This window comes from Thamnophis sirtalis, unplaced genomic scaffold (assembly GCF_051295495.1).
Source record: "Thamnophis sirtalis isolate CommonGarterSnake01/CBP01778 unplaced genomic scaffold, rThaSir2_p1.2 scaffold_8, whole genome shotgun sequence".
NCBI lineage: Eukaryota > Metazoa > Chordata > Lepidosauria > Squamata > Natricidae > Thamnophis > Thamnophis sirtalis.
In genome coordinates this window covers 11,294,770-11,322,025 of record NW_028261388.1, presented here as the reverse complement: position 1 = coordinate 11,322,025, position 27,256 = coordinate 11,294,770, and the positions used below count along the sequence as shown (strand labels likewise).

Here is a 27,256-nt window from a genome sequence, read left to right as displayed (position 1 = left end):
TACTTTATAATGGCTTGGTATAAGGCCACACTTGGAATACTGCATCTAGATTTGGTCGCCATGGCGTAAAAAAGATGCTGAGACTCTGGAATAATAGCAATAGCAATAGCAGTAGACTTATATACCGCTTCATAGGCCTTTCAGGCCTCTCTAAGCGGTTTACAGAGAGTCAGCATATTGCCCCCAACAATCTGGGTCCTCATTTTACCCACCTCGGAAGGATGGAAGGCTGAGTCAACCCTGAGCCGGTGAGATTTGAACCGCTGACCTGCTGATCTAGCAGTAGCCTGCAGTGCTGCATTTAACCACTGCGCCACCTTGGCTCTTAGTGGAAACACTGCAGAGAAGAGCAACAATGAGGATTAGAAGACTGGAGGCTAAAACATATGAAGAAGGGTTGCAGGAACTGGGTAAGTCCATTTTAGTGAAAAGAAGGACCAGGGGAGACATGTTAGCAGTTTTCCAATATCTCAGGGGCTGCCACAAAGAAGAGGGAGTCAATCTCTTCTCCAAGGCAACTGAGGGTAGGACAAGAAGCAATGGATGGAAACTAATCAAGGAGAGAAGCAACTGGGAATTAAGGAGAAATTTCCTGATAGAACAATTAATCAGAGGAATGACTTGCTTCCAGAAGTTGTGGGTGCTCCAACACTGCAGGTTTTTATAAGAGATCGGACAACAGTTTGCCTGAAATGGTATCGGGCCGTCATGGCGAGCCTATGGCATGTGTGCCCAAAGTGGCATGTGGAGCCATGTTGGCTGGCACGTGCAGAGTCACCTGTTCCTCTTCGGGGATTCTGACACGCATGTGCGCACGACAATAAGCTTTTTTTTAATATATATACATGCGGCAGTCCCAGAAACCGGAAGAGCTGGTCTTCCAGTTTCCGTTGTGCGCATGTGCACCAGCCAGCTGATCGTCATGTGCTCCAATAGCCAGAAGACAAGCGTAGGCACATTTGGCAACTTCTCTTCCGGGGCGCACACGCTTCCTTTTCAGCACTCGGTGCTGAAAAGGTTCACCATCACTGGTGTAGGGTTTCATGTCTGAGCAGGGGGTTGGACTAGAATAGCAATAGCAGTTAGATTTATATACCGCTTAATAGGGCTTTCAGCCCTCTCTAAGCGGTTCACAGAGTCAGCATATCGCCCACACAGTCCGGGTCCTCATTTTACCCACCTAGGAAGGATGGAAGGCTGAGTCAACCTTGAGCCAGTGAGATTTGAACCGCCGAACTGCAGATAACAGTCAGCTGAAGTGGCTGCAGTACAGCACTCTAACCACTGCGCCACCTCGGCTCTTGGAAAACCTCCAAGACCCCCTTCCAACTCTGTTATTCTGCTTAATAGCTCCAGATACATAAGAACATGGTTCTGTGAGCTGGCCTCCTAGTTTAGGAAGGGTTGTATGATTCTGCCCAGAAAGACTATTATTACTCATTCATCCTACCGAGTAAGCGATGGTGGAGAACAGTTGCAGCATCTAATAGTTGGTCACTTCAAGGTGCCCAATCAATTTCTGAGAATGCTTTCATACATCCCAACCCCCAGGGTTATTGCAAGTAGTCCTCAACTTATGAGCACAATTGAGCCCAACATTTCTATTGCTAAGCGAGACAGAAGTGAATTTTGCCCCATTTGACGACTTTTCTTGCTTTGTTAAGTGAGTGAATCCCTGCAGTTGTTCAGTTAGTAACACGGTTAGTCCGGAGAACTGGTAAATACCACCACTGACTGGCCCTGCCCCCATCTATTCTCTGCCTCCTGAGTCCCAGCTGATCGGGAGGGAATGATTTTGCAATATCCTTCCCCTGGAGTGGGGAGGGAATTGATATTTTGTAGTATCCTTCCCCTGGAGTGGGGAGGGAATTGATATTTTGCAGTATCCTTCCCCTGGACTGGGGAGGGAATGGAGATTTTGCAGTATCCTTCCCCTGGAGTGGGGAGGGAATGGGGATTTTGCAGTATCCTTCCCCTGGAGTGAGGTGGGAATGGAAATTTTGCAGTATCCTTCCCCTGGACTGGGGAGGGAATTGATATTTTGCAGTATCCTCCCCCTGGAGTGGGGAGGGAATGGAGATTTTGCAGTATCCTTCCCCTGGAGTGAGGTGGGAATGGAGATTTTGCAGCATCCTTCCCCTGGAGTGTGGAGGGACATGAGATTTTACAGCATCCTTTGCCACCCCCACCAAGCCATGCCCACCAAGCCACCCCACCCCCACCAAGCCATGGCCACAGAACCAGTAGTAACCTTTTTTGAATCCCACCACTGGTCATGTCACTATTTTCAGTGTCGTTGTAACTTCAGACTGTCACTAAACAAATTTTTGTAAGTCGAGGATACCTGTATGGGAAATTGTTCGGCAATTGCCTTTTAGTCACTACAGTGAATCCAATTCCAATAACGCTAATAGCATTTCTTAGGTCTTTTTTGCACCCAGAATGGAGTTCAATGCGAGTGTGAAAATTCTTAACAATCATCTTTGGAGGGGAAAAAAAAGGTTATCGTTCCATTAACACTCGGCACACTCTTCACTTTCTACCATGTAATTTAGGCACCAGCGAAATCGGTTCTCTTCTGCCTTTCGAAGACCTGGCAGAAATCTGCCATAAAGCAGCCCGTTTGGCTTTAAGAGCTGAGCACAGCAAGAAAGTGATAATCGCTTTGTTAACAGCTTCCCAAAAGAACGTTAAGATTCCGAAGAAAATGCTTTTAAAAAAGTTACCTCCGATAAAAGGGCCCCGACACTGGGAGATGATGATGATGCTCCCACCATGTTCGGCTTCAAGATGGCACAAGCATTTTGCAAGATAAAAACCCTCCTTTCGTATTAAACCTCACAAAGCCTCCATGGCGAATAACTGCATTGTGGCGGAAGGGATGGGGGGGGGAACCTAATTATTCCCTCCTTACCAAATCTAAAGCCGTTTTGCTTATCGGAAGACTCTAGCACGCACCTATTAAAGCTGGCAATTGTGTTGGGGGAGAACACAGATTAATATTCCCCGCTTACCATTATGTTGAGGATGTGCTTATCTTGAGCTTCGTGATCTAAGCGCTCAGCGGTGTAGAGCACGCCGGTGTTGGGATCCATCCTGAATTTTCTCATGCTGATGGAATCGAGGCTGCTGTGAATGATGTAGCTGAGCTTGTGCTTCTCATCTCTGTCCATGGCTTCTACTTGAAGGATCTCGGTGTCAGGCATGATGTCCTCAGAAATCATCACATCGTAGTTTGGGTGGGAAAATTCTGGACCGTTATCGTTGTTGTCCAAAACTTTGATTAATACCTTTAGTTAAGTATCAAAGTGGGGGGTGGGGGGAGAAGAGAGAACAAGATTCATACATCTACCAACTCTTGTCCAAAGGAGATATGATTATTTGGACATACATTCAATTTTACAGCTACTAAGATTGTTGGCCATGCAGGTACAAAAATAGCCAGGGAAATGATTGAAGCCTGGGAAATGGGCTACTTGTCAGTCAACAGGAATGCTGATTTACCACCAACTTATCAAATACTTAGGAACTGAGGGCTTGGCAGCACAAAGAAACAACACCCAACCAGCACACCAATCAACCAATAGGAAGGCATCGTATAAATATGACTCATAGAACAGCACAAAGCATATATTCCAGTAGAGAGAAAGTCCCACAAAAATGGACTTGCAGCATGAGCCCGAAAGCTTAGAAGAGTAAACCTCTGGTTCTTATAACCGACAAAGATTGGATCTTGGAAATATGATACAGTGGTAGGTTGCATTTACCTTCACTACCGGTTCGCTGATCGCCACACTGGAACTGAGGGATAAGGAGTGGGGAATAGAAATAGAGTGATTTTGTAGCCAAAGCAAAATATTTTCTCTTGGGAACCAAGGACATTCCCACAGGTGGCTGGGGAGAGGAGGAGCGACATCTCCTGGCAACTGGAGGGGACCTTGGTTGGACCATGTGACTGACTGAATGGGAAAAGGGGGAAACTTTTACTTTTAATTAGGTGAAAACCATGGGAATATTCAGAGTCAGTTCTCACCAGCTTATGCCAATATGATATGTTCAATACACTAATTATTTGAGGAACCTACTTTACTATGGATGTAATACTTAGAACTCTGACATTCAGAGGAGTAGGGATCTCTCCAATGGTGGGTTCTGGATCCCGGTGCAACCGGGCCCGGTGTACACCACATGAGCACACACAGCACGTGTGCACAGGTGTCCTTACCGATGCCTCCGTGACACTTCAGCTGCTCGGCGGAGCGTCGTGCAGGTGCCGTACGCTCCGTGTGCGTAAGTGCCGAAGAGCTCAAATACAGGTAAGGAGGGCAGGTGGGTGGGCCCTCCAGAGCACTGAACCATAAAGGTAGCGGTGCTCCCAGTAGGCATCAGTAGAACCGTACCAGGGTGTACCACCTGCAAACCACCACTGGATCTCTCCTTTTTTTCTGGAGTGGAAACCTTCATAAAAAGGCTGAACAGGGATCTGTTGCTGATACTGTAGCCTCAGATTTCATTAAACAGAAGGGTTAAATCAAACAGACCATTTTGAATCCTTTGGCTCAATAAGTCATACATCAAATCATCATTTCTGACGTTTTCTGGATAAAACCAGGTTTTTTTTTCTTTTAAAAAAGGCCTGGCTTTTAACATTCTCCATCTAACTGTGTGAACAAAGAAACCGGATGGATGAATGAACGTTTGAAGTAGAAATTCCCCGAACGTTTCTGAGGAGTAGGACTTAATGGTGATTGGAGTATCTCCGCGGGGGCAGTTTTCTGCTAGTGTTTTCCGCTGGGATTTAACTTAAGAGTGGGAATCAAGCAGCAGACAGATAATTGGAAAAATCAATGTATAACACACGATAGGAGAGACATTCACACACTTAAACTATACAATTAGGACAGCATCACAGTCCACCCACAAACATTTCTTCAATTTCCCACCCCCCCTTGTCTTTTGAAAAGTTTCTAGGGCATTTTCTCTTTTATTGAATTATTAGGGAAACATGAAGAATTTCTTCAGTACAGTGTTGGTGAACGTTTTCAACACTGAGTGCCAAAACGGGAGTGTGTGTGTGTGTGTGTGTGTGTGTGTGTGTGTGTGTGTGCCGGAAACTGGAAGAGCATCCGCCCAGTGCGCATGAATGCACTGGAAAAATGATCTTCCGGTTTCTGACATGCTCACGCCCCCCGGCAACCTGGTCGTCTGATTCCTGGCATGCATGCATGTGTGTAGGCGTACTCACATACCAGCTGGCCGGTGTGCATGCACGCACCAGAAACGAGAAGATCACCTTCCTGGCGTGTGCATGCGCACTGGGTGGCTGCTCTTCCGGTTTCCGGCGCTCCTGCATGTGTGAAGACCAGCTGGCTGGTGCGCCGGAACCCCGAACATTGCTTGTTAAAAAGGTACCAGAATCCCAAGGTCTCGGAGCTCAATTCCTACCTTGCCTTTCCTCTTCAGTATGTGGGGGAGCAGCTGTTGGGAGACAAAGTGAGGAAAACCCCAAGGCTGCCAAGGAATTTTGGGGGGCCCTTTTGCTAACTGGTGGGGCAGGAGGGATGCTGGCTGCGCGCTTGTTTCAACAATAACTCCAGCTTATCTGATGCTCGTTGGATACTAGAAATAATCTTACATCTAGAATTAGTCTCTAAAACATCTCCCCATCACCACCTCCCTGGGGAAAAAGATCAAAGCCGCGGATAGGACTGGCCATTTGTCTTTTTCTGTCGGAATCAGCACTGAGTTCCTTCTAAGCCAAGCAGGACACCTGAAGGGACTGGTTGTTCTGAGCAGCTCCATTGCGCTTGAGTGGGCGCCCGCGGTATCTCTCGATCCCAGCCCATCCCGTGTCCCTTTCCGGCCTGCCTTGGCAGGGCATCTTCCTAGCCACGAAGAGCAACAGGCAACAACTCCCATGCCCGGAGAGATGGCTCTGTGTGCCACTTCCGGCACATGAGCCATAGGTTCGTCATCACGGGTCTAGTAGAACAAACTGTAGTAGAATAAGGATCTGGCTGGTGAGACGTACGTAGTCAACTCCCCACAATGGACACGTATAAGAAAAGCAGGATTGCTATTAAAAAACAACAACTACATACTGGTAGTCTTTGACTTACAACCGCGATTGAGGCCAAAATTTCCATTGCTCAGCGAGGAGATTGGGAAATGGGTTTTGCCCCATTTTGTGACCTTTCTTGCCCTAGTTGGTAAATGAATTACTCTATTGTTAAGTTAGTAGCACGGTTGTTAATCTGTGAATCTGGCTTCCTCATTGACTCTGCTTATCAGAAGGTTGCAAAAAAATGATCACATCATTTTGTGGGACATTGCAACTGTCAATACATGCTAGTTCAGGGGTCGGCAAACTTAAACACTCAAAGAGTCATTTGGACTCATTTCCCACAGAAAAGAAAACACTGGGAGCCACAAATGTCCTAACCGGAAGCCCCCTATTCAATTCTGGAGCTGACCGGAAGTTCAGTTTCTCCACCATAGAGTCTCCTCCTAGGCGGCATACTTTTTCCTCTACCTGTCATAACTGAAAGCCCTATCAATTGTGGAGACAACTGGAAAACCCTCCCCTTGCCATAGAGTCTTCTCCTGGCGCACTGTGCTTCTCCTCCCCCCCCCGGAAGCTCCTCTCAAAATTGTGGCACCGACCGGTGACAGAGCCACAGCAGAGGGAGGAAAGAGCCACATGCGGCTCCAGAGCCGCAGTTTGCTCACCCCTGTGCTAGTTGCCAAGAGCCCAAATTTTGAACATGTCACCCTTCTGCATCGGTTGTAAGTGTGAAAAATGGTCATAGGTCACCATTTTCAGGGCCAATGTAATTTTAAACGATCACTAAATGAATGGTTGTAAGTCAGGGACTACCCGTATGAGCTATTACATCAATATTTTATGAAAATAGTTCTTCAAGAAACATGAAACATTAGCTTTCCACGACATTAGCAGCATTTCATGACATCAGTTGAACATTTTACCAGAAAATACACCCACAGCTAACCCTCTCCTCCATCATCTGTAAAGATCCATCTTGGGAACAGTCTAGAAAGCAGCCATAATAAAACTCTATCAACATGGTTCATATTTCCACATGTGGTGGACGTATCCGGAAGCTAGGAAACATTAGAGTAAAATAAGAACCCGGTTACAAGAAATAACGGGCCTTCAAATTCAATTCAAACTGGAGATGTTTTTGTTAGGGATAATTAGAGGAACACTTGCAAAGGAAATCAATTATATCATAATATATATACTGACAGCTGCAAGAATAATATACACTCAAAATTGGAAATGAGACAGCATACCTCCCGAAAACATGATAATTAAAAAAAATAACGGACTTCGCAGAAACGGTCAAATTAATTTTTAAACCGCAAGATAAAGAAGATAAAGAATACTATACAGTATGGGATAAATGGTACCAGAGAACAGGAATAAGGAATGAAAGTAGAATGTATGTATGTAATATTAGGTTATAGGAATTATAAATATAAAGAGGACATTGCAAATGTAAAATGAATGGAAAGTATGTATAAATGGGACAATAAACAAAATGAAAGATACCGATGTCTTAGGAATGGGAAGAATGATGTGAAATGTGATTTTTATGTTGTGTTGTGTAAAAAGCTTAATAAAAATTATTTTTTTTGAAAAAACCTCTATGCTAAGGTTATATGCTACTTAAAAAGCTGGGGTAGCCTTAGGGAGGAGTTGTCCCCTAAGGCTTAGGGGGGGGGGAGTACAGAAGTGATACCTAGATCTGTGAAATAAATCCTGAAAAGTCTATAACGCCCGAATGGACCTTCTTTGCTTATGTCTGTTTACTAAGAAAAATAATTGATGTGTAGTGTTATACCCTTCAACAAAGCACTGGAAAACATTGGTGTTGGCCTCAAAGTAAACGGTGTTCAGATCAACAATTTAAGATATGCTGATATATAGTTCTGCTTGCCAGTAAGCATGAAGACCTTCAGCTCCTCATCAACAGTCTCAGAAATATCTGAGAAATGCGCTTGAAGCTTAACACCTCAAAAACCAAGATCACAGCCATCAGCAAACAACCCATTTAATTTACCACCGATAAATTCGGAAGGAATACCACTAGAAAAAGTTGAAAGGATCACATACCTCAGTTTTAATTTACATGAAAGCAGGGACATGATCAGTGAAGTAAAGACAAAGATAGAGAAAGCTCGAACAGTATTCTTCAAAATGAAAAAAAGTCTTCTGTAGTCACAACATAAGACTGAAAATCAGGCTTGTCAGAAGTTACATCTTTTCTATCCTGCTCTACAGAGTAGAGAGTTGGTCTCTGACAGAAAATCACTTGAAGAAACTAGAAGCATTTGAAATGTGGATTTACAGACGGCTGTTACTTATAAGCTGGGTTGACAAACTCACAAAAGAGGAGGTGATAAGCCACCTGGGAAAGCCAAGGGACATCATCAAAGCCATTAAAAAGCGGAAGTTGGAATCTTTCGGACATGTGATGCGACACCCAGAAAAATACGGCATCCTTCACTTAAACATCCAGGGAAAGATTGAAGGGAAACGAGGTCCAGGCAGAAGAATAATACCATGACTTCAACATCTAAAGGACTAGTTTGGACAAAACTCAGCAGTACTTTTTCAGGCAGCCGTTGACAAAAATAGGATTGCCAACATAATTGCCAATGTCCGATGACGGATATGGCACAAGGAGAAGAGTTATACCTGGAAATTGAGAACAATGTTAGAGATTCCAGCTTATGTTTCCATAATAAGTTATTTTCCCCTCTGTGTTTTCAAGGAGGTAAGGGTACCCCCCCCCCCCCGGTCAAAAGAAACCCGGAGCAGAATAATATGGAGTTAAACACTGAATACAGCCCCTTTCTGTATGTAGAAGGCTTCGTTTTTAGTTGGCACCTTGTCATGGATATATGTGTCCCCAATATACCAGCAGCTGCGGACTATAAGTTGTCTAAGGATTTGTCAGCCCAAATATCACGGTTTATGCAAAAAAGAAGGAATGAGTAGCAGCTGCTCAGGCTATGGCACGGACGACTTTTTAAAGCCACAGGGGAGTGGGGAAAACGTCTCCCTAAGAGCATAAAGTAACATTTAGCAGAAAGGAAGAGGAAATATTTCATATCACACGTGAAGCTTACAACAGAAGCCATTGCAACCAAACTTTTATTTCGCTTTTGCCCTTTTTGAGTGGCGTTTTTCACATCCTTTTGAATTTTCTTCTTGTATTTGAGAGACCGCCTACTGCCAATTACCTCCACACGACCTATTAGATCTCACCGGTTAGGCCTCCTCCGAGTCCCATCTGCCGGTCAATGTCGACTGGCAACTACGCGGAGGAGAGCCTTCTCGGTGGCAGCTCCGACCCTATGGAACGATCTCCCCGTGGAAATTCGTACCCTCACCACCCTCCAGACCTTCCGCACAGCCCTCAGAACCTGGCTATCCCGTCAGGCCTGGGGTTAAGACTACAACCCGCCCGAATAGTATGAATGTTGTGTTTTAATTATGTATTTGTCTTATATGTTAAAAGTTTGTCTCCCCCCCCTTTTTAAGTTGTAAGCCGCCCTGAGTCCCCCCAGGGAAAAGGGCGGCATATAAATAAACTTTAAATAAATAAATAAATAAATAAATAAATAAATAAATAAATAAATAAATAAATATTTTACAAAAACAACAACAACAACAACCCAGCAGATTTACAATTATTAATGTAAAGGAAAACAAAATCTCCAATGTACAATATGTTTAGACTCTTTCTTGCCCAGATGTTTGGCCACCGGCATGAATTTATGCTGATTACAACCATCCCGGGGCCTTGGGATTGCCATTTGTGTCCTTCTCAGCCAACTTTCAATAAGTTAATGATATATTAGTGTTAATTTTGATCAAATTTTTATTAATGATATATATTATTGTTAATTTTAATCAAAAAAATTTAAATGTTATTGTTAATATCAATTGGGTTTGTTTTTTGGATACTCTATCTATTTTTTTAAAAAAACTTTTATAATATGTGTGTTTTTTTTAATGTTGTATGCCGCCCTGAGTCCTTGGGAGAAGGACGGCATATAAATCCAATAAACCAAACCAAACCAAACCAAGTAAAATCAATAGGGAAGCCAGATTTGTGTGACCACCACATGGTTCAGTTAACAATTGCAGTAAATTTACTTAACCACTGCCTTTGGTTAGCAACTGAAATTCTCATCCCAAATGTGGCTGTAAATTGAGGATTACCTGTTTATAATGAGAGGAAGAGGAGGAGGAGTAGAAGGAGAAGAAGGGGGAGAGGAAGAGAAAGAAGAAGAGAAGGAGACAAGGAAGAAGAAGAAAAGAAAAAGACGAGGAAGAAGAAAAAGAAAAGAGAAGAGAAAGAAGAGGAGGAGGAAGAACAGGAAGAAGAAGAAAAGAAAAAGAAAAAAGGAGGAAGAGGAAGAAAAGAAAAAAACAGGAGGAAAAGGAGGAGAAGAAAGAAGAGGAAGAGGAGGAGGAGGAGGAGGAGGAGGAGGAGGAGGAGGGAGGAGGGAGGAGGAGGAGGAGGAGGAGGAGGAGGAGGAGGAGGAGGAGGAGGAGGAGGAGGAGGACGACGACTTGATTTTTCTCATTGAGAACCTGGTTCCTCTTCCTTCCTGTTAGGGTTGGTTATTTTGTTTAGTTTTTGCAAAAACCCATGTTTTAGGGGAGGTAAAGAGGCAAACCAAACCCTTTCCTTCCCATTCTCCTGACTGGAAATAATAATAATAATAATTGTTTGTCCTTGGGTTTTTGAAAGAGGAGGAAAATGCTGAGAACACAATTTACACCAACCACATGCAAGGAAAAACCCTGATTTTTACCGCTGAATTTTGTTGCCCTAGGAAAACTAGGGGACAGAAACCCCAGCTAACGACCTTGACAATTCAAGCCAACCACGTTTGCGACATTCCAGCAATTTTATTCCATTATTTTTCCTCCTCTATGTCCTAATAATATAACTTATCCCAAGGCTATTTTTCTGCAGGTGAGAATTGCTGTTCCTGGCAATAAGATCTGTTATGTGTTGGCTAGGTGTACACAGATACGAACTTGTTAGATATCCTTCCCTTTGAATAACTGTAACTTTGGAAACTTGCCTGCTTGGGTCAGGAGGTGCATTCAGAAATAAAGTCCGTGATATCTCTGTTATGTTTTCATCGGATGAAATGTTGCTGTAAATGGCTTGACAACCTATAGGGATGTGATGGAGAACCTATGGCATGCAAGCCATCTCCCAGCTCAGCTCCACAGCGCATGTGTGTGTGCCTTCCGCTGGCCAGCTGATTTTTCAGGTCTCTGTTGCACATGCGGGAGATGCGCGTGCATGCGTGGGGGTCATGCACACATGCACAGGGAGTTGAGGGGGGCATGGGAGCATGTTGCACCCTCCCACCTTCCATTTTTGGTTTCAGGAGGCTTCAGGGAGGCTTGGTAGGCCCAAAACAAGCTGCGGGAGGGATGTGGTGCCCCCCCAGGCCCCGTTTTTGGTCCCAGGAGGCTTCAGGGAGGCCTGCTAGGCCAAAAACAAGGTGTGGGAGGGGTGTGGCGCCCACCGCGGCCCGTTTCTGGTCTCAGGAGGCTTTAGGGAGGCCTGCTAGGCCCAAAACAAGCTGCGGGAGGGGTGCAGCACCCCCACAGCCCGGTTTTGGTCCCAGGAGGCTTCAGGGAGGCCGGCTAGGCCCAAAACGAGGCTGCAGATGGTGTTGCGCGCATGTGCGGGGGGAGCACGGGGGTCATGTGCACATTTGCAGGGGGCAGGGCGCATTGCATTATTGGTGTGGGCACACACGTGTGTACTGTTGCTCATGCACAAATTTGGCACATGAGGAGAAAAATGTTAGCCATCAGTGCTATACGGGAAAGAGTGAGAGACTGCAACAGATGTGTTATTCAGCCGGTTCTGGTGAACCGGTAGCGGAGATTTTGAGTAGTTTTGAGAACTGACAAATACCTCCTCTGGCTGGCCCCGCCCCTATCTATTCTCTGCCTCCCGAGTCCCAGCTGATCGGCGTCCCAACTAATTTGCTGCATCTTCTTTGGAGCTGGAAAGCAGGTTAGTGGGGTGGGGTGGGAATGGGGATTTTACAGTATCCTTGCCCTGGACTGGGTTGGAAGTGGAGATTTTGCAGTATCCTTCCCCTGCCATGCCCACCAAGCCCTGCCCCGCCCCGTCCCCAGAACTGGTAGTACAAAATTTTGAATCCCATCACTGGACTGCAAGTATATATTTGCAGCTGCTTCTGTCTTACTTGTCACATCACACAAATCTTAAGGGGGGAGGGGGCTGCCCTATAAACTTTAAGAGGTAGACCAGTAGCAGCAAAAGAGTCACAACGATCAATTAAAACAGTTGGATCTGACTTTAAGAAGCCTAGAAAAGAAATCCCAGCCAGGCGTCCTGCCTCTAGGCAAGCCAATTTATTTTTGGTTATACTTTTATAATTCTATTCCTATTAACAAATGCTCTGTGAATGTGAGACCCGTGTCAAGTTTTCATGCTTGAGAAAAGCTGGTAATAAATCAAGTAATCAAAAATAACTGTATCTGGCATATCTATTTTAGGGGCGAATTGCAAGGTGGCTAAGATCAGACTGTATGAAAACGGTGCCCCTTAAGCAGTGAGTGGTTTGGATAATGAATTTGTTTGCCTGTAACTTTATATTCTGTGTCTCTGAGTTTCCGCCGTAGGATTAGAAATTATACAAAAAAGACCAAAGGGGCTTTATTTTTAAAAGAGGCAACTGGACTTTCTGGTATCATTTTGCTTCTCATCCAAGAAGCTTCTTCGCTGTACAGTCCAGCAAGATCAGGGGTGTCAAACTCAAGTCCGGCAGGGGTGTTTGTGTGGTCCGTGGGGTACTTAAATCTGGCCTGCAGGGGCCACCCTAGAAACAGCAAAGGACCGGCCCGTGGTGCCTCTGTCAGCAAAAACAGAGATCAGTAGGGCCATGTGGCCCTCCGTCAGTGGTGGGATTCAGCCAGTTCGCACCTATTCGGGAGAACTGGTTGGTAACTTTCTAAGCAGTTCGGAGAACCGGTTGTTGGAAGAAATCTTGTGGGTTTTCCACTTTACAGGGCTATTCCTGTAAGGAAGGCAGGAAGGAAACATTCTGATGCTGTTTCTAGCCTAATCTTTATTGCCCTGCTTACAGAAACTGCCTCTCCGGTTAACCCTTATTACCATTGTAACAACTAAGGTGAAGTACCCATCGACCTGAGTGACATTGACTTGGCCAGGCCCACATGATCACATGACCACCGAGCCCCGCCTACCCAGCTGGACAAAGGACAGAGAACTGGTTGGTAAATTATTTGAATCCCACCACTGCCCTCTGTGCTCCTTTTTCGCTGGCAGAGGGCTGCAGGAGGCTGTTGTGGCCGAAAATGGGACCCTGGGGGGGGGGCAAGGTATGGCCCTCCTGAGCTCCGTTTTCACTGGCAGACAGCTAGCAAAACAAACTAAAAACAAAACCAAAGGAGAAATGTTTCCCCTTTTGCATTTAAGCATGCAAGAAGGAACAGGAAAGGAGAAAGGGAAAGACAAAGACAGAGAAGGAAAGATGGGAAGAGAGCAAGGAAGGGAAATTAAGAAAGAGGGGAAGGAAGAAGAGAAGAAAGGAAGGAAGGAAAGAAAGAGGGAAGGAAGCAGTGGTGAAATTCAAATTTTTTTTTATTACCGGTTCTGTTGGTGTGGCTTGTTGGGCATGGTATGGCTTGGTGGGTGTGGCAGGGGAAGGATACTGTAAAATCTCCAATCCGTCCCTATTCCAGGGGAAGGGTACTGCAAAATCTTCATTCCCACCCCACTCTGGGGCCAGCCAGAGGTGGCATTTGCCGATTCTCCAAACTACTCAAAATTTCCACTACCGATTCTCCAGAACCTGTCAGACTCTGCTGGATTCACCGAAGGAAGGAAGGAAGGAAGGAAGGAAGGAAGGAAGGAAGGAAGGAAGGAAGGAAGGAAGGAAGGAATTATGAGAGTGAGGGAGGGTCTGAGGGAAGTTCTGCCTTAGCACTTGGTCACCACAGGTGTCCCCGACATAAATGGTGTTGAGCTGCCCACTCCTACCCTGGCCATGTCCACCTTGGCTCCCCAAGGTCAAACACAACTCTGATGCGGCCCTCAATGAAATCGAGTTTGACACCCCTGAGCTAGATTAGGTACGTTTATCACAGACATCTCATGAGCCCCAAAGTAAGCGTATTTCTTTTTCTCTCTGGCAGAAATGGCAGAAAAACCCCAGAAGCTTTTACCGTTCGCTGTGACCTGTTCACTAATTCAAACCGCGGACTCTGATTAATTGAAAACAAGCCAATTTCAAACAGCAGTTCATAAAGGCGGCCGACATTAAGCCATGGTTTGTAAGCCATGGTTTTTCCAAAGCACCTGAAGGCCAGACAAGGAATAATGGATGGAAACTGACCAAGGAGAGATTCAACCTAGAAATAAGGAGGAAACTTTCTGAAAGTGAGAACAATCAACCAATGGAACAGAAGTTGCCTTCAGAAGTTGTGGGAGCTTCATCACTGGAAGCTTTCAAGAAGAGACTGGACTGACATCTGTCAGCAATGGTGTAGGGTCTCCTGTTTGGGGGGGGGGAGGTTGAACTAGATGACCTACAAGGTTCTTTTCAACTCTGTTAAACTGTTAAAAAACACAGTTCAGGCTGAGATACATTATATAGCAAGTGGCTTCTGAATTGCTCCTCTGGAGTATGAGAAGGAAGAAGGAGAAGGTTATGAGGCTGGAAAGAGGCATGATTTAAATGTCGTCTGAGAACGCACCACTGTGTTCACGATCCGTGAGTTAATTTAAGTGGAAGAGCTGCTCCATTTCCCAAATTTTTCAGATGGGGGAAAAGATGAATGCAAACATATTGCAAACTGCCAGACGACTACAAGAAGTGAGGAATTAAGCAAAAGATGTGGACAAAAGCATCTGGCTGGCGCAGAGTCTCTGGCTCAACCTTTGTTGAGGTTAATCAACCTGACAGGTTCCTTCATCCAATTTCTCAAGACAATAAATTAACGTTCTCCCCACCATGACTACCCCTACCACGGTTCGGCTTCAGGTCTTTGCAAAGAGGCATTCAAAGGGAACGGAAAGCCTCACTAGTAGCTTTCCATTCTCCAAGAGATTAAGAGCCGATCGGGAGAAATCATGCACACCGAGAATATTGCATCCAGTTTTGGTCACCACACCATAAAAAAGATGTGGAGCAGGGGTGGGTTTCTCGCCCTGTTCCAACCGGTTCGGTTGGAACGGGGCAGGTGGCGTCCTCGTGCACGCGCGGAGTGCACGCATGCGTACTAGTGCCTGTGCGATGCTCCAGCTGCTTCTGGAGGATTGCGCAGGCGCTGTATGCGTTCTGCGCATGCGTGGAAGCGCAGAACTCATCAAAACCGGGTAAGAAACGTGGGCGGGCGGGTGGATCCTTCGGCGTTCCCGGAAGTTACTTACTTCCGGGTTCGCCAACCAACTGGTTCGCGGGGACCGCCGCGAACTGCCTGAAACCCACCCCTGATGTGGAGACTCTAGAAAGAGTGCAGAGAAGAGCAACCAGGATTGATTAGGTGACTGGAGGCTAAAACATACAATGAATGGTACAGGAATTGGGCATGGCTAGTCTAATGAAGACAAGGACCAGGGGAGATGTGATAAGAGTGTCCCAATATTTGAGGGGCTGCCACAGAGAGGAGGGGGTCAAGCTATGTTCCAAAGAACCCGAAGGCCAGACAAGGAATAATGGATGGAAACTGAGCAAGGAGAGATTCAACCTGGAAATAAGGAGGAACTTTCTGACAGTGAGAACAATTAACCAATGGAACAGAAGTTGCCTTTGGAAGTTGTAGGAGCTTCATCACTGCAGAGAAGGAGAGATTGGACTGCCATTTAATATAATAACAGAGTTGGAAGGGACCTTGGAGGTCTTCTAGTCCAACCCCCTGCTTAGGCAGGAAACCCTACACCACTTCAGACAAATGGTTATCCAACATCTTCTTAAAAACTTCCAGTGTTGGGGCATTCATAACATCTGGAGGCAAGTTGTTCCACTGGTTAATTGTTCTGTCAGGAAATTCCTCCTTAGTTCTAAGTTGCTTCTCTCCTTGGTTAGCTTCCACCCATTGCTTCTTGTCCTTCTCTCAGGTACTATGGAGAATAGCTTGACTCCCTCTTCCTTGTGGCAGCCCTTGATATAAATATCACACTGCTACCATGTCTGCCCTAGTCCTTCTTTTCATTAAACTAGACATACCCAGTTCCTGCAACCGTTCTTCATATGTTTTAGTCTCCAGTCCCCTAATCCTCTTTGTTGCTCTTCTCTGCACTCTTTCTAGAGTCTCACCATCTTTTCTACATCGTGGCGACCAAAACTGAATGCAGTATTCCAAGTGTGGCCTTAACAAGGGATTATAAAGTGGTATTAACCCTTCACGTGATCTTGATTCTCTCCCTCTGTTTTTGCAGCCTAGAACTGTGTTGCTGCTGCACACGGCTGGCTCCTATTTAAATGGTTGTCCACTAGGACTCCAAGTTCTCTCTCACAGTTGCTACTATTGAGCGAGGTACCACCTATCCTGTACCTGTGCATTTCGTTTTCCTTGCCTAAATGTAAAACCTTACTTTTTTCACCATTGAATTTCCTTTTGTTACATTTGTCAGAATGGTGTAGGGTCTCCAGCTTGGGCAGGAGGTTGGACTAAAAGACCTCCAAGGCCCCTTCCAAGTCTGTTTTAATCTGTTAAAGCGGTTACTTTGGGGAGTCCACTTGGATTCATTGTTTTCTAACCCCACGTTTTCCTAGCCCCCAAACGGCTGAGAATTTCCCGAGCCCTGAATTGACAAAGCGTTAGCTCAGATCCCTTAAGTTCTTTTGGTTAGCTGCCATCGAAGCTAATACGCAAGTAAAACTTAACCCTCGTGTGAATTGTAAACCACCATTACTGGACTCCTCTTACTACTGCAGTAATGGACCATATGCAGAGGGCTCAGAAGGGGAAAAGGAAATGGTCGCAGTTCTTAAGCAGGAGACAAAACCCAAACCTGTAATTAAGTGGCCGCCATCTCATTACAGAAACTGAGACTGTTTCCCAGATCCACCTCATTGACCACATTATGGTAGGAAAACATTCCTGGCATTTCGACATCTTTTGCCTCCTTCCGACAGCAGAGCCAACACACTGCCAGGGCAGAAAAGAAAAGCACCACCGGCAAGCCCGATCCAATTATACGTATATATGTCGTTTCATTCTGCAAATTGGAGCTCAGCGGCTTGGTGGCTCACATTCAGAATGCCACGGGAGGAGAATTTACGGCTTTACAAACCTACCGAATTATTGGATCTCTCTCGCTCTCTCTTTTTAGCTGCTACCCATTCCCCCCCTCCCCGGAATTATCCTCCCTCCCTCCATTTGGCAAGTATCACCAAAAATAAAAATAAAAAATGTAGGTGCATTTGAGCATAAACAGCAAAACAACAACAACAACAAACACGTTGCTGGGATGGGAAAGAAGATATTATCCAGGGTCATCAGGAAATGACTAATCCCTTCACTGGCATGGTTGCGAATCCATTGGAGGGGAAAACCAACAAAACAATGTTTTTGCTCGCAGCTACAAATACGATGGGATTCACAGATGCTATGAGGATCATCTTCAGAAAGTTAAGCCCAAGTCCAAGATCAGCTGGCCAGAAAGGTATTTTTAACTGGACGTGAATGGAGAAACACAGTATTGTTGGGTCCTTGGTGTTCTCTGAGCTTGGTGGTTTTCTTACAGATGTTTCCTTACCGAGCTAGGTAACATCATCAGTGCTCTGATGTTAGGATCCCTCATTTTAACTCTGAGCTACAAATATTCTCCTTTATTGGTTCAATCCTCCTCTTCCTCTTTTAATGAACCCATAAATCCTTGGGGGCTGGAGTTTGGGCAACTAAATGGAGCTTGAGCGTTTACTGGCCGGCTGCTCATCCTGTTGCCAATGCAGTTTTTTTTCCCCTAGCAGATATATTTCCAGTGTGCCCAGAGAGAGAAATATCTGCCTCTACCTAGGATCGAACTCACAGCCTCCTGATTGTGAGGTGAGAGCTCTACCTCTAGGCCACCATCCCACCCTTGATTGGTACAATGTATACATGTAATAATTGCATGCAAGAAGCAAATACATGATTTAGCTGGTTAAGAGCTTCCTGTCAGGGTTCTAAATAGCATCCAAAAGTAAATCAGAGTCTGAGGCAAAGCATTCCTCAAAGTTCCAATTTATTAAGAGAGCCATGTTGGCACATCTAGGAATACCTGAATCTGAAAGCTTCCCGGTTTTCCCCACCCAGTTGAAAGTTCAAGATCTTGTCCCCATGCCCACCAGTCCATCACATGGTCCAATCTCCCACTGCCATGCTGGCAGTTCCTCCCATCCAGTTCCTGTCAGGTGCAGAGGTGCTGAGAGAAAGAATGACCTTGGTTTTCTAGAAAGAATGTTGTTATGGCTACATAGTATGTAACTTCTTACAATCGCCCCTCCCATTTTCCCACGATAAAAAATGCACAGTAGAATAATAGAAAGTGTGGCAGGCCAAAAATCCAAAAGAAAAAAAATGGCTGCAAGCCCGACAATTCCCTTCACAAGAACAAGATCAAGGTATTCATGAATGAGAGGTTCATTTTAATAACTTTTACGTGCGAATTGGGACAGATGTAGTAATAGACGCTACCTGAGTGCTGGCTACATTGGTTCCATCGGTGACTTCCACTGTCATGTTGTACATCGACCTCTGCTCCGCGTCCAAGGGTTTTGCGACGACAATCGTCCCCACACCTTTGTCCGCTTCGAAAGAGCTCTCGAAATTCCCCCCTAATCGTCGTTACAACAGAAAGTACAATTACACTCACGGAATGTTTGGGATTCGAGACAATAAAATACCCAAGGCAACAGGCCCAGACCCGGATGGGCTGATTTACACTGCACAAAACATGCCCTTATCATCCTTGTTCTACGCTAATTTTTTTCTCTTTCAGGCATCGTTTCTATATTTCAAAACAGAGATGGCAACAAGGGACAGGAAGGGGAGAAGGAAAATAACAACCAATATTTGCGGACAAAAGATTCAGCAATGCATCCATGCGGAGTGTAGATGTACACCCTTGTTACTGCTAATGAAAGCCCCATTTTTTGTGTTGCCTATGCCTTTGAGATCAGGATTTGAGCATCGTTTTCATGTCACATGATCTGTCCAGCCACAGACGTGTTTTTAACAAGAGTTGACTCCTTTAATTAACAGTCCTCTTCATAAAAAGAAATATCATCTCTCATAGAAAGCGGCTTTAAATCCGGTTGGCTAATTAGCCCAAACTTCTAGATTAACAGGACTGGCTACCCAGTCAAGAACTTTCACACTTCCACCTCCCCCCCCCCCCCCCGCCGTTACATGTCAAATATATGTAGGGCAACTTTAGCACTGAACCCACAACTTTCTGTTTAGCATGTGTCGAAATCACCGAACACACAAAGGAAGTCTAATGCATACAACCCCCACTGTCTTCGTGGCAGTGTATTTGAAAGCAAATCTTGGTTTTCTTTCAATTAGTAGGGCCATAAGTGCTTCCCACGCGTTAAAAAAAAAAGTCTCCATTGATCTGAGAGAGAGAGTGTGTGTGATTCTCTTGATTGGCGAAAAGAGCTTCCTCCTGGAGACACAGGAGAGGAAAATCCTTAGGGAGATGTGTCAAGACTCTAAGAAAAGAGGGAAGAGTGAATATCATATATATGCTTGTTGAAGGGGGAAGTGCTGACGGCGGTTCTTAACTTATTTCTTGTACATGATTAAAACAAAAAGTACTGATGGCAGAAAAAGACCTAGTGCTCAACTGAATTTTACCCTGAGTTTATTTATTTATTTTTATATTTTATTTATATTTAATTTTATTTTGGAGGAGGGACATTTGCTTATCCCAGGGGTCAGCAACCCGCGGCTCTGAGTGACTCCGGAGCTGCATGTGGCTCTTTCATGCCTCTGCTGCGGCTCCCTGTCACCAGTCAGCTCCACAATTGATAGAGTTTTCTGTTAGGAAAGGTAGAGGGAAAAGGATGCCTCACTTGGAGGAGACTATGGTGGGGGAGCCAGACTTCTGGTTAGCAGAGGGAAAAGGACGGCACGCTAGGAGTTCCGGCTTCCGGTTGGCTCCAGAATTGAACAAGGGGCTTCCGGTTAGGACCTTTGTGGCTCTTTGAGTGTTTAAGGTTGCTGACCCCTGGCTTATCCCCAAGCATGTTTAAACTACATTATTGATGATTGAACTACTATCTCTGCTGGAAATTCGTCCCGAGCTTCTACTACTCTGTCTGTGAACGAATACTTTCTAACATGATTTCTGAACTTCCCTCCTAAGAACTGTGGTGGCGCAATGGTTAGAATGCAGTTCTGCAGGCTTCTTCTGCTGACTGCCAGCTGCCTGCAATTTGGCAGTTCGAGTCTCATTAGAGAGGTGGGAAAGAACATGGGCTAGTCCTGGAGTCTGGGGATGGCTCGGACGAGGACTCTGCGTCGGAGGCAGAGAGAAGACCAAGGCCATCTGGTAGTTATTTGCTGCCTTCGGAGCCTGATATCAGCGAGGCAGAAGAACAGCGGGAGCCTGTTCCCAGTGTGCGCACACGCAGAAGGCAAGAACAATTAAGAAAACAGGGTTGACTTGGGAATAAGGCTTGGAGATGATTGGCCCCTCCTATAAGACATAAAAGGGGAACGAACAGGACGTGAGCTTTCTCAGGAAGCCTAGGTCAGAACACATTTCTCTTTCCGCCTTCTGCCCTAGACAGGCTTCAAATTTTTAAAAAAAACACAACGAAATGAAGATTAAACTTCTCTATTTCCATAAATTAGAGATCAGGAGCTGAAAGTGGGGTTCACAGCATGAGATATGAAAAAGAGCCAACGGATGGGGAAAAAAACCCTCTCTCAATTCATCCCATAACAGGATCAGGTTCCTTGTGACATCTGGCTTCTCATGATTAAAAATTATTCTTACTGTGGGAAAAAAGAAAAGCAAAGAAAAATATGTTTAATTAAATAAAGAGAGCCAGTTTTGGCCTCATCTGTATTTCCAGGAATGACTCCCCGAGTCCCACAAGGGTCCTCTAAGCTTTCCTACAAAATAAAAAAAAACACGACATGCGCAAGAAGGATAGCTTCAGCTTTCCCTCCCCAAAGTGGTGATTTGCTCTATACAAAAAGGTCCTTTCCACCCACCCCCAATCCCTTTATACAGGCAGATCGTATATGCAGGGGAACATTCAATAATGGGTTTTCCTTCAATCCGGCAGATTGATGTTACAGTCTCTGCCACCACTTCTTTGCACAATTTGATTTGTCTCAAGCTGTGAGTGTGAGGGTTTGAATGTAGATGGCTTGAGGAAGCAAACAGATGTTCGAACGAAATGTTCCCCTCGGTTGGTCTAAGGAGGACACATCGTGCTTAAGCCCAGTTCTCCCCAAAGATCCGCGCCTCCCGCCTTTCAAAAGAATATGTCCCTTTGAACCCGTGGCTAATTTGATTTGATGCCAAAAATATACCTATTCCCCATGCAACCGTCTAAGCATGTCGTAGCAAGTTATCTCTTCTCTGAGCTGCGACACGCACACTCCGTAGCATTTGACCGTTAAACAGTGGCGTAACTGTTCTTGACATTTAATTAAACCCATAATGGTATTAATGCATTAAAATATTTCTATTGGATTATACGCTTTTCATTATTGCCTTTTTTCCCCTTTTTTTCCAAAGTAGCCCTTGCCCTTTGCTTTCTCTGGCAAAAAAATAAAAAAAGGAAGATCACCCCATACTGATTTTGGCTCAGCAAAAGCCTTTCCAAAGAAGAGAAGGGATGGGTTTTGTTTCTCATGCAAGAAATCTGTGATAAAGCCTGCTTAAGCCTTGGGACAGGGAGTGCTTTCTTGCAGATAATGTTTTAATTGATAACCCTGAGAGGCAAAGGAGGAGGAGGAAGAGGAGGCAATAATTGGAGGTGCTTCATTGGAATCATAATGAGAAATCAGAAGACCAAAATATTATCAGGGTATTCTTGACTTTATAGTAAAAACAAAAAAGTTCTGCATTTTAAAAGTTAGAAGCAATTAAGTGTTAGAAAGGAAACCGGTGCTTTTTGTAGTAATGAAAACATAGATTAGCTTGACTTAAACCCAAAGAGTGGGACGCAGTGGCTCAGTGGCTAAGATGCTGAGCTTGTCGATCAGAAAGGTCGGCAGTTCGGTGGTTCGAATCCCTAGCGACGCGTAACGGAGTGAGCTCCCATTACTTGTCCCAGCTTCTGCCAACCTAGCAGCTCGAAAGCATATAAAAATGCAAGTAGAAAAATAGGAACCACCTTTGGTGAGAAGATAACAGTGTTCCGTGCACCTTTGGTGTTTAGTCATGCCGGCCACATGACCACATCTTTGGACAGCGCCGGCTCTTCGGCTTTGAAACAGAGATGAGCACCTCCCCCTAGAGTCAGGAACGACTAGCGAGGGGATCTTTTACTTTTACCTAAACCCAAGGATCCTTTTAAAATCTTTTCCAAGGGCGAGTCATTTGCTACAAACACTGTGCAGAGGGTGTTGGCTGGTGTGGAATCTCTCTCTGGAGACTATTAAAACAGCCGCATCCTCCTGAAGGTTCAATGTAGCTGCATCAAAGGCTGTTCCTGGTTATCTAGATGTGTGTCCATGAACAGCTGCTCCGCTTCAGGATAGCCCCAACAACAATAGTGCCTTTGCATGCAAACAAAGAAACAAATAATTGAGGAAAGGATTTTGGAACCGCTACATCGAATCTTTCCAAGGAGGTGACTGCCTTAATGCTCAAGGACAGTTGCTTCAATCCACACACTTCACTAAGTGCCCTTATTTAGGCCAAACTTTTTACGATCTTCTGCATTAGTTGCTTTTGGTTCGTCTCAACGTGTCTTCTTCCTCCCACTGCTGATGAGGCATACTGTACCCAGCTAAAGCAGCTACTGGCTCTTTGTAACATCTCCCCGAGGCCTTGTAAGGCCTCCATGAAGCCTCCTAAAGGGCCAACAGTCACTTGGCATTAGTACTTGGGGAGGAAATCTAGGCATGCAGAAGAGACTGGGAAACTTAAAAATGCATTGACAAATGACTGCTTTCCTCTTGCGTAGAAACATGTATTATCTTATCTGTAGGAGAAAGCAGGCAAAGGCAGAAGGCAGAGTCAAGAGAGGACTTAGCCTAGAATCATTATATGTCCACAAACAATTCAAATCTAGCGTCCATCCCCACCTTGAATTCCATTCACTCTTTATCTAATGCCAATTTTGTGTTGACTGTTAGTTGACTACGTTCTTGTATATAGGCTTGAGTAATAGATCTTCTGAACTGAAACTTACGTGTGAGCCTGATTTTTTTGTGCCTGACATATCTATGCCATCTCCAGGTGGTTTTTTTTTTTAAAAAAAAAAATTAATTTATGAATTCTATTTATAACCTTCTCCCAATCTTGAGTGTCTTCAAACCTGAAAGGTTACAGTGAAAAACCCCAAATGTACAGGTATCTAATAACCAGAATAGATATCATCCCTCAAGTCTGTTGGTATGGGAAGCTTGCTGAAACAACGCTTGTCCAAAGGGTATCTATAACTTTTGAGATTTTTAATCAGGATTCATTTACTACAATTGGCCAGGCATGCAAGATTTTCTTTTTTGGCAGAATTTTATAAGTGCATCTCTGTACAATGTAGCTGCAGCACTTCAAATAAAATCAAAGATGCAGCAAACTGCTCCCATGCAGGATTTTAAAAACAAGAAGAGCAGCAACCAACTTCTGAAACACCAGAGTGAATAAACGGGAGCTAATCGTTCATGAACACAGCGTTCCAAGGGAAAAAAGGAAGATGATTTTTGCGAGGATCTCCTCAAATCGCTGTCGTGGGAGAGCCGTGATCCATAGATACTTGGGAGGAGCAGGACTGGTTTGGAATTTCTCACACCTTGCAAGGTGGAATGAACCTCAAAGATTGTGGAAGCCACCATTAAGATGCTTTCTTAAATACTTCTAAACACAGGAGTAGAGAAGGCTCCACCTTTGAATGAGGTCCAAAATATTTACGCTTCAGCATCTATTGTAGTCCGCCAGTGGCCAGCGGAGATGGTGGCAGACTCAGAGAGTGAGGAGGTTAGAGAGGAACATGGGCCAGTCCTGGAGTCTGGGGAAGGCTCTGACGAGTGCTCTGCGCCGGAAGCAGAGAGCGGGACAGGGCCGCCTGACAGTTATCAGCTGCCTTCGGAGTCAGACATCAGTGGGGCAGAAGAACAGCTGGAGCCTGTCCCCAGTGTGCACATGTGCAGAGTTGCCAGGAGAAGGGAACAACTAAGGACAAGGGCCAACTTGGGATAGGTGGACGGTGAATGGCCCCTCCCATAGGGAATAAAGAAGAGCGAAAGAGGAGGGGAACTTGCAAGAGACAATTGGTTCAATTCATTAGAGTGAAAAACTGTTCCTCACTTCTCGCCAAGTAATAGCTGCTACAGCGTGGCGTTTGGAAGATATCAGCCTGGCAGCTCTCCAAGCCTGATAAAGGTCTGTAGTTGTGAAATCTCATGAAAGACTGATTGCCGGGACTTTGCTGGAGAGGAATTCTTTTTAATTTAAATAAAAGAGGTTTTATCGGGACGAGGAGTCAGCTTCATGCTCTTGGGAAAGCTAGGTCAGAACTGCTTCATTGTTTGTATAATCCAGTGAGAAATCTGGTTTTATTTCATCTGGAACTGAATGACTGCTTTTTTGTGTGCAGTACATTCAAAACAATTTTCTCCAACAGAACTTTTGATAATCCCAGTTTTCAAAGTCCTATGTTACAACTGGAAAAAAAAAACTCATGGTATTGACCACATGTATATATAGTACTTTCTCCAAAGGGAGCAAACATCATTTTGATTTAATGGCTACTACAGTCAACATCCTTGTTGAATTTTGAAGATAAAGCATGCTACTACTTCACCCTCTTCTCCACCTTTTTGCATTAGGTTGGCATTGCCCTTAAAAAATAATCTCAATTTTTAAAACAAATGAGCTGACTTCAATTTCTTCTTTCATGTCTAGTCAGAGATTCCTTAAGTGTTCCTTGATTTAGCCATCAAAATGGTATCAACCGCGCGTCTGCGATTATTGATTCTTCCAGTGATTTCAATATCAATTTCTATTTCTACTAGTCCAAGTATTTCTCATATGTTGTGAATCTAAATCAAATGAACAAAGTGATGGTACCTAACCTTGGAAAGCTCCTTTCTCCATTTTAAACAATGTCATTGTATCCTCTTCCTTCCTGGATCATCCTACAAATTCTGCAATAGGTGGAGGAGATCGCCTGATACATCTATCACTTTATAGCAATATAGCAATAGCAGTAGACTTATATACCGCTTCATAGGGCTTTCAGGCCTCTCTAAGCGGTTTACAGAGAGTCAGCATATTGCCCCCAACAATCTGGGTCCTCATTTTACCCACCTCGGAAGGATGGAAGGCTGAGTCAACCCTGAGCCGGTGAGATTTGAACCGCTGAACTGCTGATCTAGCAGTAGCCTGCAGTGCTGCATTTAACCACTGCGCCACCTTGGCTCTTTAATAACTATCCACAAGTTTATTGTGGTTTGTGCAGTCAAAAGCCTTAACGTAATCGATAAAACAAATATATATAGAGAGAGCTTTGGATTGTCACTGCTTTTTCCATCGTCTGATGGAAGTTTACAATGTGAACTAGGGCTCCTCTGCTTCTTCTGAATCCAGCCTGCACATCTGGCAATTCTTGTAGTGTGCATTGCTGAAGTCTGAATTACAAAATCTTGAGTATTATTTTACTAACATATGGGGTACGTGCAAGCGTTTGATAGCTGAATAGGGTGCCATAAGCAAACTGAAAACATTCCAGGCAAACACTTTGCGGTTTGTTCTCTTCAGAAGAGGCTGATGTATGAGGCTTGCACAGTATGACCTATTAGTACTGTGGAGAGGGGGGGAGGGAATCTTTTATTATTATTATTATTCTGCAATTTCTCACTCAATTTGTTGAAAGAGTATTTGCCGTCAATATTTCCTTTAAAGGAAAAGAGAACGACTGAGAAATTCCCACGGGACTAGTGCGGTATTCTTATGCTCAGCTTACTGAATTTAAAAATGATCAAGAGCTCTCATTCCCTATGTGGGCATGTGTATGCAGGCACATGCGTTTGCGTGTGTGAACAAACTGACTTCCACTGTGAAATCGTTTCTCGCTTTGAAAGCCTTCCTTCCGTCAAATCTTTTTTCTTTTTTTCAGAGTGGAGAATGGGAGGAACTCCGAGTGATGTGCAGGACGAAACAGGACTATATTCTCTGCTGCTTCCAACAATGTCAGCTTAAAAAAAAAAATCACCAAGATAAATTTAAAACATATAAGGGAATATCGCTCCCACTGCCTTGAGTCCGGAAGCAGTTCCATAGGTAAAAGGTGTAAACATTGTGGTGAAGTACCGACATTTAGTACTGTAAGGAGCCCCCAGACTGCTCCTGTGTGAAGGAGTGGAATGTTTGCCAGTTTGAACTGAGGTAACAGAATGTGAGGCAACTGGCAGTTGAAACAGAATTATTTTCAGGTGGGGAGGGGGAGTAGAACTCATTAGCATCAAAGCATGTTAATTACTGTATAAGAAATACTAATGATCTGATGGTCATTTCGAAAAATACTTAGCGAGCACCTAGAAGCCAAGAGGAGCATACGTGCCAAACTTCAGGTTTGTAGGAGATATATACATATACATACATACATACATACATACATACATACATACATACATACATATATATATATCCCCCTCCCCCCTGTCTCTCCATATCTCAAGCTTCCTGAGAATGTTAGAAAAATGGAATCCTGTTTCACAGATAAACACTTGAGAAATTTGAGAAACACATTGAGAAATTGCTAGGCAAATGTTGATATGCCCTTAACAATAGGGTGCAACAATTATTTCGAAGTCACGCATCAACATAGTTGCAGAAACTGGTCAATATAGACATGTCTGCTGTTGAGGAAAGACCTGGTGCACACTTGGAGATCTTCTAGTCCAACCCCCTGCTTAGGCAGGAAACCCTACACCACTTCAGACAAGTGGTTATCCAACATCTTCTTAAAAACTTCCAGTGCTGGGGCATTCACATCTTCTGGAGGCAAGTTGTTC

At 44.5% G+C, this 27,256-nt stretch overlaps 1 protein-coding gene across 7 annotated transcripts in view; it reads right to left on the bottom strand.

Moving 5' to 3' along the window:
* The window catches only part of FAT3 (FAT atypical cadherin 3), a 553,941-nt gene that overhangs the window by 135,190 nt on the left and 391,495 nt on the right, over positions 1–27,256 (bottom strand). For all 7 annotated transcript variants that reach the window (XM_087721078.1, XM_087721079.1, XM_087721081.1 and 4 more), the window contains 2 exons: positions 18,746–18,885; positions 3,015–3,290 (listed from right to left, as the gene is read on the bottom strand). In XM_087721078.1, the coding sequence (XP_087577204.1) occupies positions 3,015–3,290; positions 18,746–18,885 (416 nt within the window). The remainder of the gene's footprint in view (positions 1–3,014; positions 3,291–18,745; positions 18,886–27,256) is intronic.